Source organism: Cibotium barometz, chromosome 30 (assembly GCF_041138505.1).
Source record: "Cibotium barometz isolate CiBa-2024 chromosome 30, ASM4113850v1, whole genome shotgun sequence".
In the NCBI taxonomy this organism is placed as follows: Eukaryota; Viridiplantae; Streptophyta; class Polypodiopsida; order Cyatheales; family Cibotiaceae; genus Cibotium; species Cibotium barometz.
In genome coordinates, this window is record NC_141075.1 from 46,985,430 (window position 1) to 47,002,234 (window position 16,805).

Sequence of the window (16,805 nt, forward strand, 5' to 3'; positions counted from 1 at the left end):
GCGCTGGATCCGACGGAGCGAAGAGTGTAAGGCTGCAAGCACTGACGCGTGGCTGTGAAGAGTGCGTCAAGGGGCTTTTGTTGAAGGTTCGCCCCCTTCCTGGTGCGCCACCCGAGCCGTCGACTGCAAGCGAGTAGCAGTGAGGCGTGCAAAAACGCTGGCCACCTAGACGAACTGGCGCTAGGCGAAGGCGATTTCAACTATCGCATTCAACTGGTCGAGAGGTGGGCGAAGAGCAGTGGAGAGCGCCGTATTGTGAAGCTGCCTCAAGAAGCTCACCCTTTTGCAGCAGCAACAGAATCAGAGCACCTGCAATCAAACATCACAATTGCAGCAGCAACTGCATAAGCATCAGCACCAAATTCATCAACCCGCCTGCAAATCAGAGAAAAATCAGAAAATTACAAGGTATTTTTCTCAATTTTTTTTGGGATTTGCAATTGAGCAAGTACAATCAACAATTGAGCAGATACAGGTATCGAATTGCTCAATTTTGAGCAAAATTGGCAAAATTGGGTGACATTGGTCACAATCAGGATCAATTTGCAGGAAATTGGTCACAATCAAGATCAATTTGCAGGAAATTGGATGTCGAAATTTGGGGCTTTTGATGTAATTGTGCAATTAAGCACTCATACATGTTGTATGATGTGAAAAATCGCACATTTGGGCAAAATTGCAGCAAATTGCAGTGCAAATCAAGGGGCTTTTGTGCCGATTTGGTTGATTTGCATGCAGGCAATCGCATTTGATGCTGTGGATAATGTGTTGATGCCTTACAAGCACTCAATGTGCCTGTAAATCAAGGGGCTTTCATGTATTTGATGTGTATGTGGCGAGGGGGAAGCATCGTGAACACTTTGGATGCCTTCATGTGCGTCAATGTACCATGTATGATCAGAAATTGATCTTAAATCAAGGGGCTTTTCAAGTTCGTATGCTTGTTGAGCTTGGCAAAGCAGCAGGCAAGACATTTATGCCTTGAATCCTCAAAAATCAGCTTGCAGTCAAGGGGCTTTTGCCCAATTTCTGTTCGGGACTGTTTTATGCAGTGTTCGGGACTGTAAAAGTCTGATTTTTACTCATTTGGACAGCCAAGAGAGCATTTATTGCTTCTGTACCTGCTGGTACAGATTTGGCACAGCTTTGTGCAAGTTTTGGCATGGCTGTACACTGATTTGAGTGAGGGAAAGGTTCAATTTCAGCTGCTGTACTTGTCGGTACAGGTTTGGGACATCATTTATAAGCACTTGGTACTGTTGTACAGTACTTTGGAAGGGCAACAGAGCACATTTAAGGTGCTGTCCAAAATCTGCAGCAACCAGATTTTGGTGATTTCATCGCATAAAGTGGGAGAAAAGTTGCATTCTTGCTTCCGCAGTGGGAGATAAAGCTTGGGAGAAAAACTGTGAGCACTTTGTGTGCTTTTGGTGCAGTGTTTGCACATTTTACAGGGAGTCAGGCATTGATAGGTTGCATATTGCTATGGCAACCACAGGTGAGAGCTCTTCATTGCTTCACATCAAGAAGCTTGAAGGCTCGCATAATTATGATATTTGGCAAACCCAGTGCTACAATGTGTTGCTCCAGAAAAAGCAGCACAAGCCTATCAAAGAAAGGGGTGTAAAGCCCGCTTCTCTTACGGCTGAAGAGTGGGAAGATATGGATGAGCTGGCAAGATCTACTATCATGTTGTGTGTGTCAGACTCATTACTTTTCAGCATTCGTGAAGAGAAGACAGCTTGGGGAATGTGGCAGAGATTGCAGGACTTGTATGCCCAACAAAGTGCCTCAAGCAAAGTGTATTGGTTGAAGAAACTCATAGGTCTTCAGATGAAGGAAGGGGCGTCTATGACAGCCCATCTAAATGAGTTTAATGGTATTGTCAGCCAGGTCATTAATCAAAAGTTGGCAATGGACGATGAGTTCAAAGCCACTTTTCTGTTATGCATTTTGCCAGAGAGTTGGGACACATTCAGGACAGCCACTAGCAATTCGCATGCTATGCTGTCATATGCAGATGTTGAGGGTGCTCTTCTTCAAGAAGAGATGAACAGGAAAAACAACTCTGTTGGAAAGTCCAATGCAATGAATGCATGTGGGAGATCCCAACAAAGGGGAAAAAGCCAAGAACGGGGAAGGAGCAAGTCTCGCTCCAAAAAGGATTTGGAATGCCATTATTGTGGCAAGAAGGGACACATTAAAAAGCAATGCTACAAATGGAAAGATGATCAAAAAGAAAAGGGAAAAGGCAAAGACAAAGAGAAAGATGAAGCCAAAGATGTAAAGCCAAAGGGCAAAAGTGGAGTCAAGATTGAAGAAATCAATGTGTCACATGCAGGTGGCAGTGAGGATGAGGTCCTATTTACGTCTTCACTTCACTTCTTACAGGTGGTCATGGTATGCACTCATGGATCATTGATTCAGGTGCCTCCTTTCATGTCACAGGTTGCAGAGACTTGTTTGTCAGGTATACTACTGGCAATGAAGGAGTGGTTTATTTGGGTGATAACCATGCATGCAAAATTCTTGGCAGAGGTGATGTGAGGCTTGTATTTTCAGATGGCTCACAGCTTATGCTCCATGATGTCAGGCATGTGCCTGAGATCAAGAAGAATCTGCTTTCTACTGGACAGCTTGATGATGCTGATTATGTTACCACATTTGGTAGTGGAAAGTGAAAAATTAGTAAGGGCTCACTGGTTGTTGCCAGAGGCTCTAAGGTGGACACTCTTTACTTTATGCATGCAGGTGTTTGTCACCATGCTAATGTAAATGCAACCGAGCTGCCGGAAATCTCTATGTGGCATAGCCGGTTGGGATACATGAGTGTCAAGGGAATGGAGCAATTGTCTCGTTTGGGTTACTTGCCTTCTCTAAAGTTTTCAAGTTTTCAGTTTTGTGAGCATTGTATATATGGCAGGCAACTGCAGTGCCCCCACAAGAAAGCTCTTGGACAGAAAGATGCTCAGTTAGAGCTTGTGCATACAGATGTATGTGAGATGCCTCAGCTTTCTTTGGGAGGGGCAAAATATTTTGTGTCTTTTATTGATGATGCCACACGCAAGGTGTGGGTTTATCCTCTTCGTTTGAAGAGTGATACATTCTTAGTGTTTCAGAAGTTTGTTGCTCTTGTTGAGAATCAAACTGGCAAAACACTGAAGGCTTTGCGTTCCGACAATGGTGGAGAGTATATGTCCAAACAGTTTCAGGACTTTTGTGATGCTAAAGGCATCAAGAGGGAGCTCTCTACTCCTTATGATCCTCCACAAAACGGGACAGCAGAGAGGATGAACAGGACCATTCAGGAGAAGGTCCGTTCTATGTTGTCACATGCTGCATTACCTCATGGTTTTTGGACTGAAGCTGTTATGACAGCCGTTCACCTTATAAATAGGTCACCTAACACGAGGCTTGGTGGGAAAGTGCCAGAAGAAGTATGGACAGGGAAGCCTCCGTCATACAAGCACTTGAGAGTGTTTGGTTGCGTTGTGTACGTGCACATACGCAGGGAAATGCGCACCAAACTTGATCCTAAGTCTCACAAATGCATATTCCTAGGATATGGTGACAGAGGTGAAATGGGGTATAGACTTTGGGATCCCATGAATAGAAAGATCATACGCAGCAATGATGTCATTTTTGATGAAACATGCATGTATAAGGAGCCTGCAAGGCAACAGGAGCCTGGCAGAGTCATCTTTGATGATGATGGACATCATGGACAACAACAAAGGGCTGTAAATCAGCCATTACAGCAGGAAAACCAGCCCTTTAATGGTGCTGAAAATGGTCCAAATGGACAGCCAGAGATGGCAGAAGATATCCCTATGGATATACCACAGTTAGAGGAGATACTGGGCATGATTTTTCAGCCTTATGGCATGGAACAGGAGCCACCAATGGGTGATATGCAGGCTGGACAGCAACCTGCAAATGATGGTCATTGGGTACGGAGGTCCACTAGACCCTCCAGAGCCCCTGATAGGTTTGTTCCAGGGGTTGACTACTTGATGCTCACTGACTGTGGGGAGCCCTCATGTTACAAGGAGGCTTTACAGAGGGCAGACAAGGCTCTTTGGGAGCGTGCCATGAAGTCAGAGATGGATTCTCTGCACAAAAATGGAACTTGGAAGTTGGTGCATTTGCCTGCAGGCAAGAAGGTTTTGCCATGCAAATGGGTTTACAGGCTCAAAGTTGCACCAGATGCAAAGCCAAGATACAAAGCCAAGTTAGTGGCTAAGGGCTTCAAGCAGGAATATGGTGTGGACTTTGAGGAGATCTTCTCTCCAGTGGTCAAAATGACCACACTTAGAGCTGTGTTAGCTTTGGTTGCACATGATGATCTGGACTTGATTCAGATGGATGTGAAGACTGCTTTTCTTCACGGTGATCTCCATGAGGAGATATATATGCAACAGCCAGAGGGTTATGCAGTAAGTGGAAAGGAGAAGCTTGTATGCAAGCTGAAAAAGAGTCTTTATGGGCTCAAACAGGCACCAAGGGAATGGTATCATAAATTTGATACATTCATGAAATCCCAGAAATTCAGGAGAAGTGACATAGATCACTGCTTGTACACCAAGAAAGCTTTGGATGGCAGTCTATTGATCCTCATCTTGTATGTTGATGATATGTTGATTGCCGGGAAATCTCGTAAGGAGATGGATACCTTGAAGCAGAGGCTGCATCAAACCTTTGATATGAAGGATTTGGGTGATGCAAATCACATCTTGGGTATGCGGATACTTCGGGACAGAAATCAGCATGTGTTGTATTTGTCTCAGAAGGAATACATTGGCAAAGTCTTGCAGAGGTTCAATATGGACGGGGGGAAGAAGACTAGTACTCCTTTGCCTCCATATGTGAAACTCAGTGCTATGGACAGCCCACAGTCAGATAGAGACAGGGCTGATATGGCCAAGATTCCGTATGCTTCAGCTAGTGGCAGTCTCATGTATGCCTTGGTTGCTACTAGGCCGGACATTGCATTTGCAGTGGGAGTGGTTTCTAGATACATGGCCAACCCTGGCAAGAAGCATTGGGAAGCAGTGAAAGGTGTCATGAGATACTTGAAGGGCACACAGGATATGTGCATTTGTTTTGGCAAACAGGATGCATTAGTGCATGGTTATACGGATTCGGATTATGCCGGTCATCTAGATAACCGGAAGTCTACTACCGGTTATGTGTTTACATTCACAGGAGGTGCTGTGTCATGGATATCCAGGATGCAGAAGTGCACTGCCTTATCTACTACAGAGGCCGAGTATATTGCAGCCACAGAGGCTTGCAAGGAGGCATTATGGCTATCTCGGTTAGTGGTTGATTTGGGTTATACAGGGGATATTCCATTGTTGCATTGTGACAGTCAGAGTGCCATTTAGTTGGCAAAGAACCCTGTTTTTCATGCAAAGACGAAGCATGTGGATGTGAAGTATCACTTCATCAGAGAGGTGATAGAGAACAAGCAAATTCAGCTTGTTAAGATTCATACGGATGACAACCCGGCTGATCTGTTGACAAAGAGTTTGCCTCCGGAGCGGTTTGCTCATTGCAGACACTTGATGGGCATTGGATGAGGCCAGTTTCAGCCTTGATTTGGCCTTGTATATTATCATGTACATGCTGATTTTTCTTTTCCTTTACTTAAGGGCACTTTGCCTTTAAGTGGGAGGTTGTTGGGGTAAAGGCATTATGCCCACCGTTATAGTGTGTACAAGCCCATAAGTTATAGTACATAGTACACTTAGTACTTTTAATGTACTAAGTGCACTATGTGTACTAGTGCAATATACATGTGTGATAGGGGAGTCACACACTCATGCTATGATGAGTTGACTTATCCCCACAACTCTCTCTCTCTCTCTCTCCCTTGTTTCTCTGTGTATGTCTCCCACATGAATTAACCTAACCCTAATTCTCTCTCACACATAAGCTTCAAATCTTTTTGCTGGATTCTGCGGCCATCTTCTACAGATTTCGCGCTCTCTTTCACTCACTCTCTCTGTCTTCTTCTTCAAACACAATCTGCAGTTGAGCATGTCCTAGGTAGCACAAAGTTCTGACAGAGATTCAGTTAGAGATCCTGGGCTTGCCTCCTGCAGCCCTTAGTTGATCCTCTAGCTCACACTTACTCTTTGTGCTCTGGCCTAGCCCACACCTACTCACAGTGCTCCCCCTTCCCTCTAGGTCTACCGCAATCTCCAGCCAAAGCCTCTTTCTATATAAACCAAAAGAAGAATTTTTCTACCTTCCTTTCAAAAAGGAATCTGCCACCCGGTGCCTTCGATCTCCCCATTCTCTTTCTCCTTTTTCATCGCCTTCATTCTTCTGGATCTCCCCGTATCTCCACAAACAGCTTTACTTTTTAGTAGGCATATGGCCTTTACATTTTATTTATCCATTTATCTCACGGTTGATTGCATTGCTTTCATACTACCTCATCTACTTTGGCCGACACATGATGTACATACTATGTCCTAAACTAGCATATGTACATTGCAACTTCCCATCCGTCAAGTCCGTACTGGCTCCTAGACACTTCCTAAAAGAAAATAGGTTTCCAAAAAAACCTGTCACAACGTCCAAAATCTTGTAGGTGCCAGGGATCCTATCCTTTCATAGTGAGAATTAATGCCTCCCAAGCGGAGTACTCAGCCCCGTAGATAGTTTCCAACCCACCACCATGTTTGTCTCGAGGGTCCTCTAGCATGTTGAAATCCCCATCCATGCACCAAAAATCTGGTTGAGGGAGCTCATGTCGCATTTGTATGTAGAAATCCTCCTACCCTGATGTCTTGTTGGGGGCATAGATATTGAGGAGGCCCACCCCGTCCTCCCCAATCCTTGTGAAGAAGAATCCGTCGGTGCAGAACCGGGGCCCGTCCATCCTGTGAATGTTCCTAGAAATAATTGGCTTTACTATGCTCTAGAGGAGTGAGACCTGCTTGATGCAGCATCTCCACGGAGGGTTTTTGGAAGTTGGTTTGGAGGAAGAAAAGTCACAATCTTGTGTGTGGTTGAACATGATCCAGGTGATCGTTGATCATACCCTCGATAAAGGCCCACTTAGCTCTAGCCTTGTTATGGGCATACTCGAGGCTCCATCCCTTTCAATGAAGACAGTGGTATGTGGGGACTGTCGACACTACATGTCAGAAAACAAATTAAACCACCTCGAGACTCCAAGAATCTATAGCTTCATCTTGCTTCTGGTGGCATAAGCCCCCTAGCTCCATGCGAGCTAGGGCCCAGAAGTGGGTGACAATATCAATGAGCCGTCCGTCCCTGTCTCCGAGACGCCGAGAGAGGGTGACTACCTGTGTGGATGGTGGAGGATGCCGACTTACAATCCCACTCGCTACCTGGGGCAATGCTGAGTGGGAACGAAAAGATTACACAAAAACTTGAAAACCAATCCTTATGAAAAGTTAGATGGGAAGATGCACTGGAATCAAGAATAACACTATTCTTGCAATCTTCTGCGACAAAACTTGAAAACCAATTCTTATGAAAAGTCGGATGAGAAGATGCACTGGAATCAGGAAACCACTCACCATCTTGAGTTAAATTGTTTGTTGCCATGAGTAATATTTTATCTTTGTGCTCCCTTTGATCAACCAATTTTGAAGTTTGTCTTGTTCGATTGGGAAAGTTTCTTACTCTCCTCCTTTCTCCATTCATATTTTGTGCTTGTTGCTTGATGTGGCAATTCCTTTCAATATCTGCTTCTTTTCCACAATAATAACAATGACCTTTGCTTTGCAATGCATGATTATTAGATGGCCTAAATCTTAAACTTCCTCTAGAGGTGTAAGATGAATTGTATCTTTGTTGTTGTTGACCTTGTTGCTAAAAGAAGTGGTTTCACCTTGGTTTAGCATAATAGGTAGACTAGAAGGATTTTTGAAACTACCTCTTCCACGGGCTCGACCTCCTCTTCCTCTTTGAATGATGGTTTTTCACTCCCCCTAGAACCCTTGGGATTCATCTCCATAGAGCTCAACCCTTCTTGTAGTAAAAATGCTTGAAACTTCTTCAAAGGATGGAGTGTGCTCACAAACCATTAGACCTCTACAGAAACTTTAATAATTGGGAGGTGGAGCATTAAGTGCAAGTGTAACCATATCCATATCAGAAACTTCATATTCAATTCTACGCAAGTCATCACATACCTCTTTAAGATTTGTCATGAAAGATGCCACCATCTCATACTCTTTCATCTTCAAATTATGAAACTTTTGGTTGCAACTCTCTTCACTAGAGAAAAAGTGCAAACAATATGATCTTACTAGCAATTTATTTGAGAATAGCCACAGTCTCTTGGCAAACTCGGCCCCAATGTGAGTGGAATACGTAACGATCCACATGTTGATTGATGCGGGCTTGCTCTTGCGGGCTCTTCTCTTTGGTTCCCATCTTCGAGCTCCTAGATTGTGCTCAACCAGCTTGTAATTGAGGGAGAGGACTCTTGTCGTCACCTCAACTATGTCAGTGTCCCATGCCAGGTAGCTTGAGAAGAAAGATTATGTGAGAAAGAGAAAACCAAAACCTTAAGTGCACATTTCGAGAAAAATCATATTGATGACGATCATTAAAGCCATTGAAAGTTTTGCAAAATGACTTAATTGCAAACTGGGCAAAGGTTTATGTTAAATCAAGAGAAATACAACGTCCTTTCACCTTGCATAAGAACAACTCCTTAAAATTTTAAAAAATTAAGGGTTTTCACCTTAAAGATTAAAAGCTTTTCTTTTATTGCTTGTGTTATGCAGGGTGGTGCAATAATTCTTCTTTGAAGATGTGATGTTTCTTTGTTTCAACACCAATACGATGGGCGGTTTTGATCTTGGGCATTTTTGCTTATGATGCACAGGCCCCACTGATTGCTGCATCTAGTTTTCCTGCAGGCGATGGGGACTTCCAAGTGACGTTATTTTGGCAGTCTTCACTCTCTCAATACCAGTGCTTTGCCTTCTTCTACACTAAAAGAGCTGCATGCGCCTTTGCTTATTCCGGACTAGCCACAACTGTTTATATCCCTATCCATTATTACATCACTGTATATGAACCTTAGTCTACAACCATACACAATGTATTATGTAATAACATCTAACAAATGAGTTTGTGTCCTAGGTCCGGAGGTTTGATAGAAACTCAGTACGAAGGCCTTTGTGTGAATATATGCTCTTATGTGTGTGTGTGTGTGTGTGTGTGAGAGCATATCTTGATACAGAGTTCTACACCCACCATTGGCCACTAATGACGTTAATGGGGATGTCGTAGTATCTAGTCCATACTATGCATAATGGAGTTGATAGTTATATAGTCTTGTGGGTTGACTACCATGAGTATATAACATGCACGTTCCTAAAAGGTGAATTGGGGCATGTTCCTGGATTCATCTAGGTATATATATATATATATATATATATATATATCAAATGTGGCAATTCTACTAAAAATTGGAGCTTGCCCTTCATACCCATGATAGATTAGGTCATCGCTAAGAGACCTATCAACTCAATGGTGATAACCCCTCTCTCCTAGAGCCTCTGGAGCAGGCGGCGCATTCTGGAGCAGAATTTTGGACAGTTTTCAATAGATATCATGCCATTCACTCATTACTACACCATTTGATGCCATTCAAAGCTTGGGGAGTTGATCAAAGGCATTGCTAAGGCATTGTGAAGCTTGGTTGCAGCTCATTTGATGTATTTGGAGCTCATTGAAGTCATTTATCAGAGGTGTGCAGCTTTGCAGTATATATATATATATATATATATATATATGTATATATATATTATCCTTCAGAGTGCCCAAGAATGATGCTTTTTGTTTCACCTTTTTTGATGCATTTTCTGAGGTCTTTTCATTTTGACCTTACAGGGTAAATAGTAAGTTCAGAAAAGTAAAAAGTAATGTTATCTCGAGCTTCCCCTCTAGAACCCCATGCTTCTTCCTTTGTAGACTTCTCTTCAAGCCCCTCTTTAATTGGGCTTCTTGCTACCTTTCCTGCTCCTTGCTTGTATGCAGCATTCTTGTTGGCTGCTCCAAATCACATCCCTCTGCAACATCTTATCTCTAGGTGATTTGATGTGAGGTCCTAGGAGCCAAATGTATTATGCATTTAGTGGTAGCTAGAGTCAAATAGGCGGTTCTGTATTTGATAAGAGCCAAGTGTTGCCACATTGATAACTATAGAGGGAGCTTGAGGCAGCAAGGAACATGGGAAATGTAGCCTGAGGCTGATTAGATGGCATTGATATGGCTGAAGCTCAATCTATTTTTCAAACATGAGGAGTTTGTTAATCAACAAAGGTCAGATGTGGCATCCATATGGCAGAAACTCACTTTATTTTTCAAACATGAGGAGTTTGTTAATCAACAAAGGTCAGATGACAGCTGCATTCTGAGGGCCTTTTATGTAGCTCGTTTCAATCATTCTCAAAGAAGAATCAATTGTCTTCATTAGGGGTAATAATGACAGATCAAAGTTCAATTGCCTACGAGCACTACAAGTTTGCAAATAGTCTGGATTCGCTTGACAAATGGCATGTTATGTGCTCACAGTCCCTTGATTGTTGGCATGTAAACTGCACATGATCATACTATGCATGATGGAGTTGATGGTTTATTGTCTTGTGGATGATTACCATGAGGTTATAAATTGCACATTCTTATAAGGTGAATTTGGGCGTGTTCCTGGATTCATCTAGGTATATATATATATATATATATTGGAATCAATAATAAGTATATGTATTAACTGAAAGCTGATTACATCACTAATCCAATTACATCCAAAACTATCTCAAATCCTACTTCTCACACTTCACTTCATTTAACAAGTTGCACAATAAATTCCATTATATATATATATATATATATATATATATATATATATATATATAAAAGATACTCCATAAGATGAGATCTGTGCATGGTTTCATGGGAATATTTCAGTTTGCATTACCTTTTATAAATATTTATCAGATTGGATAAAGTTTTTGGTGATTGTTTTTGAACTCTGCAAACAGTAAGCTCTCACGAGCGACTTTCACTACTTTTGAATCTTAAGGAGAAAAACGATTCTGATGTTTAGTCGCCATGGATCCTTCCGGCTTCAAAAAAATCTAGACTTTTTGTTTGTTCACTCATTTAATGATTTATGTTAGGTTTAAACCATGATAGGTATTCACAATTTTTTGTTTGCTTCCAGAGATGACTATCTACCAATTGCAACAACAAGACCAGAAACATTATTGGGTGATACAGCAATCGCAGTCCATCCCGAGGTGCAATGTACTGTTAGCTTTAGTAATAGTAAAATGTTTTTAAATCAACCATAACAGTTTTCGTATATACGGACTTCATTAATTAGTTGTCGTTGTTGATGGAATTGCTATGCTTTTATTGTACTTTAAAGTCAGGAACTCTATCTTGCAGCTTATTGTGTTTAGAGGCTCAAGATACTCTGTTGTTGATCCGACATGCTTTGGGATGGCAGGATGAACGCTATGCGAAGTATGTAGGAAAGGTGGCGGTGGTTCCTATGAGTGGTGGGCGTGAAATCCCAATTATAGCAGATGAAGTATGCAATTGTGAAGGCCCTTTCTTAAGCTTCTCAAATGCCTGTTTACAATTATCTTTTGACTTACTACAAAATTAATCACTTGATTTTATTGCTTTTCATGCAATGCTACCCACAATGTTTAACTTCTATGGGTAAATTTCATATTAAAGGGTGCACTTAAAAAAAGAACTTCAAAAAAATCCATGTTAGTGTTTATGAGTTTGGATAATAAATCATGTACAATAATAGCAATTCGAGTACTTACTACTTTTAGTGAACGATCTTCTGTGTCTATTAAATATACACCATTTGAATTGTTTCTCTTCGTTACTTTCTTTCTGTTTATCTTAGTGTTAAGAGATTGGATTAGTGTATTTGTTGTACATCTTTTTGAAAAAATGTTCATTGAATCAAAGGGGTGCAAAAGTTTCACACCGGCTTTTCGAATTCTTAGGTTTTATGAGCTTCCATTGCCTATGTACTACACATTCCTTTGATATCAAGTCATTCTTAAGTTTTCAATTTGCAGCCGCTTTGAGTTCTATTACTGTGTGTGGGGAAAAGGGGGGAGAAGGGGATGGAGTTGGTTTTTCCACAAGACTTAAATGATTGGTTTTATGGGTGTTTAGTATGTTGATAGGGAGTTTGGAACTGGAGCTTTAAAGATAACACCAGGTCATGATCCAAATGACTACGCAATCGGGATGAAAATGGGGCTTCCAACAATAAACATATTGAATAAAGATGGAAGCTTGAACACAAATGCTGGTATCTACAGGTATTTTGTCTGGAAAAGAGAACATGGTTTTGTGATATCTGATGGACTTTTATCTAGTCTTCTTATTTTGTAATCATATAGGTGTTAAAATGGATGTGTTTAAGGTTGGTGCATACAGAAAAAGGTTCAAATAACCTGACCTTGCTTTCAAAAGCTGTTATGTGGTGAAAATTTGATGCATTTAATGTAGTGAGAGGATCATTTGAAGTTGCACTTCAAAGTTAAAGGATGCTAGTGAAAGGCTTTTAAGAGTCTTTATTAGATTGTAAAATGCTCCTTGAGTTTCTGGAAAGGCTTGAAGAATATCAGTTTGTAGTCATTGGCCTTTAGAGCTTCTTACGCAGAGAAGGTGTTGCAAAACAATGGGCTACCCTTCATGGCATTTCAGCTTGCTCTGTTGTAAGGTTTCTATCATGAGGAGAACCAATGAAGCAGTTGGAAACCTGGATGGGGCATGATAGAAACCCATTAGCAGAGGCAGACTATGGGAAATGATGTTAGTAGATGAGAAGGGGGGCAGACCGCAGGATACACGGGGCAGCAAGGGTAGGAATGATGCCTCCAAGGTGGTTGGCTGCAAACAGCAGCAATGTGAGCTGCATGTGGGCACCACATTTATGCAGATTGCCCGCTCATGCAGGCAGCATAGTTGACCCAGCGGGCTGACCTTTTTGACACATAGATGATGAAATTCCCCTTCTCTCTTTCCTGCAGCTGGCCAATACAGGAAGCTAATACCGGGGCAGATATGACTACGTGTGGGCTGCTGGGCTGGTTCTCCGTGATCCTTACAGGTTGCTACTATTCTGAATCTCTTGGGTGAGTGGTTGCTTGCTGTCACTGGGGAGGTTGTTGGCCTCATATATATATCTAGGGACCAGCCTTGTCTATGTATTTGGGAAGTTTGTGACTAAAATGAGGTCTTAGAGGTCTACTATTGCTCGTAGTGCTGGCCGCCTGTTTTGTGCAGGACAGCAGCAGCATACTTGCTGTGTTTTTCTCTCCTACAGTTTTTCTGATACTGTTTGATCTAAGGTTTGGTGGTACCCATCTCTTCTGCGTTTCTAGAATTTGCTCTCTTTACTGCCCCGAATACCTCTGCGTTTTCAGATTTGTAGCCATAGTTGCTGCATTTTTTTGAATAGATCTTGCTGGTAGCTCTACCTTCACCTGGGCTCCTTTCGTTGGACCCGAAGTAACATTCTCTTCAGCGCTTTTCCTCATAGGAGGTGTGGACCCTAGTTGGCCTGAATTTTCAGGTTTGTAGCCTCTTGTTTGGCTACATTTTCTTCTCCAGTGGACACAGATCACTTACAGAGGGGGTTTTGTTTGGATTGTGGCTTCGGAGGCAGTTTGGTACTTCATGTCGACCCCCATAAGATACGGTTACATTCCGCAGTCTAGATTTGGAATGATGTGTAGGAACATCCTTAATCAGTGACTGTCTAGACCTTTCAATCTCATTGTCAATTGAATATTGACTTGCAGTATCATCCGAAGATTATCATACAAATGGATCAGTTTTGGTAGCATGTGATTTGTAAAACTCTCTCCTGTGAGAATGTTGCCACATATTGTAATTCCCTAACAATGACCCTGATAATGTTGTGGTTAGTGGTCTTGACCGGTTTGTTGCACGCAAGCAGCTTTGGGCAGATTTAGAAGCAGCAGGCCTTGCAATTAAAACAGAGCCTTATACATTGAGAGTGCCAAGGTCACAGCGAGGTGGCGAGGTAGTGTTGTCTATCTTTTAACAGAAGGAAAATTAATTTTAATTTGACCACAAATATCTTGTCGATTGGGAATCATACTTGATAATCAAAGCTCACATTTTTGTTGCTACTTTGACAGATAGTGGAGCCTCTTGTAAGCTTGCAGTGGTTTGTAAGGATGGAACCTCTAGCCAAAAGGGCCTTGGAGGCAGTTGAAAAGGGTGACTTAAAAATTATTCCTGAGAGATTTGAAAAGGTATTGATGTTTCTTTCCCCTTTTCAATGATTTTGCATTTGTGCTAGATATTTTGGGTTATTGAGAATTATGAGGCGTACACCATACCCCATTCTATTCAGAGCTTGGAACCTTTAGGTTAGATCAATATCAGCTAACAGCAGGAGAATTAGTTCTCAAGTAAGCGGAGCTTAGGTTGAAGAACTACCTTATCTCGTTCCACCAATCAAGGCGTTGATAGTTTCTTTAGTCCTCTAATCTAAGTGTGTTAACTTAGAACTAACAAGAATAAAACCTGATAATTCAATCCTTACAGGACTGACATTTCTAGAGCACATTGGAGCTTTGTGACAGGAATGACGATGCATTGCATGCCTAGCTCTTCTGAGATGTGGGGACTTAGAATATGCTTGTTGTCCTTAAATTTTATGTGCAGGGGATACCTAGAGGTGCCACTTTTGGCCTCCAACAGGCTGAAGTACATACTCAGAGCCTCCAAAAGAGGGAAAAACATTGGGGAGGGTAGTCCCTCCTCCATGGCTGGCTGCTTTTGGAGGAAACTACCTCATACAAGGAAGGGGGGTTGGGGGGCCAAACCAGTGGCTTGTAGTGCCAAGTGAGGTCACTGGCATTGTTGGAGAGGGAGGGGACATACTGCCAGGTGCGGAGGAAGGCCTCTCGGCGTCTCCGCATGCGGTCTGACCCCCAGAAGCTTCCCCCACTTTTGTGGGGGATATGAATGATATCTGTCCATATAGCATGGATAGACTCTGCTGGGGCTGGGGGGGGTGTTGAGGGAGCCTTAATGCCTTGTCGCACTGTGCCTGCCAGATGTGCCATGCCACAATGCTGGTGGTGATCGTCCATGGCTGACAAGTGCCTGGGGACCAGGCTACTAGGTATGGGCAATGGGTGATCCCAAGGGCTTGACTATCATCCGTCTCATAGTGAAGGGCATGTCCTGACTCCGCCACCCAGGCAACTTCCCCCCAAGTAATGATGAGGGAGGATGTCCGGGAGGTGGTGAATAGATGAAGAATCCTGAGCCAAAGGTGCCGCACTTTGGGAGAGTCCCAAAGGCAATGGCACTGCGACTCCTGCGGGTGGTTGCACCTCATGCACTGTGCTGGACGACCAGCAATAGCCACATGCCAAGTGCTTAACTCCTGTGAGCTACCTGCTAAAGGAAGAGAATGAAGCTGTTCCACAGTCGCTTCGAGTAGTCTCTGAGGAAACTGGATGAGATCCTGGGAGAACCAGTAATGTGGTGAAGCGGGTGTACTGTCAATCTCGTGCATCTGGATCTGGTGGCCAAGCCTCGCCGAGTAGTGGAAAAATGGGGTGGTAGGGATCTTTGGGCTGAGGGGTTCTGTCCACTCCCACTTGTCTGGGTCCGACTGAATCCGTGTCAAGGGCTAGCCTTCCCAAAGGCAGAGTCTCGAGGACTTGTCTCGAGCTAGCTTTGCAGGGGAGGTTGGGGAGGGGGAGTCTTGATGTGCCATCGGTGCTCATGGAAGCCGATGATCTGGACCCTCTGAAGTGAGCCACCACTAAAGTCTTCTGCTGGGGAAAGGGTCCATTACTCCCTAACACTGATCTGGACCCTCTGAAGTGAGCCACCACTAAAGTCTTCTGCTGGGGAAAGGGTCCATTACTCCCTAACACCCGAGGTATCTCACCCAGGTGCCCCTAGGGATCCACTGAAATGACTCAACTGAACGCCAAGTTGGCGTGGGTGAAGATCCAACCCAAGAACCACACGACTTGTGTCAATTGATTTCAGCTGCGGAGGCTAGGCAGGTGGTCTCGATGGTGAGGGAAAATCTCTGCAGGTTCGCTTCCCCTCCCGAGAGGTAGGTGGCTGTGTCATCTGCAAACTCAGAGTCAAGTAGCTCCTTCGGGGATCTAATGATGAAATCCATCAAATCGGGGTTTTTACAAAATCAACTTCCAGCACCAAATTGAAGCTCTTGCACTCGCAAATATTTTGGGCTTTTCCTAAATTTTGGAGAAAATCATCAAATTGAATCCTCCTACATCAGATTGCTCGCACCGTGCCATGGAAGGAGTAGTGGCATGGAGACATCATCGGAAGAGACTGGTGTTCATTGACACATCCTTGACAGGAAGTTCTTAAACTTCAAAAATTAATCTTTTCCTGTTTTTGGTGACAGTCAAGGGTTCTCTACCCGGGAAGTTCCCCAAAATATGAGATAATAATATCTGTGTTTTTTTCCCTTATATTTTTGTAATGCCTTAATGTTATGAAAGGCTTCATCTCCATTTCATATCCATCGAGGGGAGGTTTGTTTTTGTAGACTAACATAGGCGTTCATGTGTGGTCAAGCTCTCATATCAAGCCTGACATGAGTTTCAGGATGTTGGCATCATAGTGTTCTTTCGTATCACATGAATCACAATGATTATTGAAGGTCTTCTCAAGCATCTCCACCTTCACTCCAAAGGGGGATTTGTTGGGATTCGGAGTCTCATGTGTGTGTG

At 43.0% G+C, this 16,805-nt stretch overlaps 1 protein-coding gene across 1 annotated transcript in view; it reads left to right on the forward strand.

The window, feature by feature from the left end:
- EMB2247 (protein EMBRYO DEFECTIVE 2247) overlaps positions 1–16,805 on the forward strand; it is a 119,207-nt gene that overhangs the window by 82,494 nt on the left and 19,908 nt on the right. Inside the window, exons 10-14 of the mRNA XM_086824327.1 lie at positions 11,225–11,300; positions 11,513–11,596; positions 12,208–12,356; positions 13,972–14,089; positions 14,208–14,324. Of these exons, the coding sequence (XP_086680453.1) occupies positions 11,225–11,300; positions 11,513–11,596; positions 12,208–12,356; positions 13,972–14,089; positions 14,208–14,324 (544 nt within the window). The remainder of the gene's footprint in view (positions 1–11,224; positions 11,301–11,512; positions 11,597–12,207; positions 12,357–13,971; positions 14,090–14,207; positions 14,325–16,805) is intronic.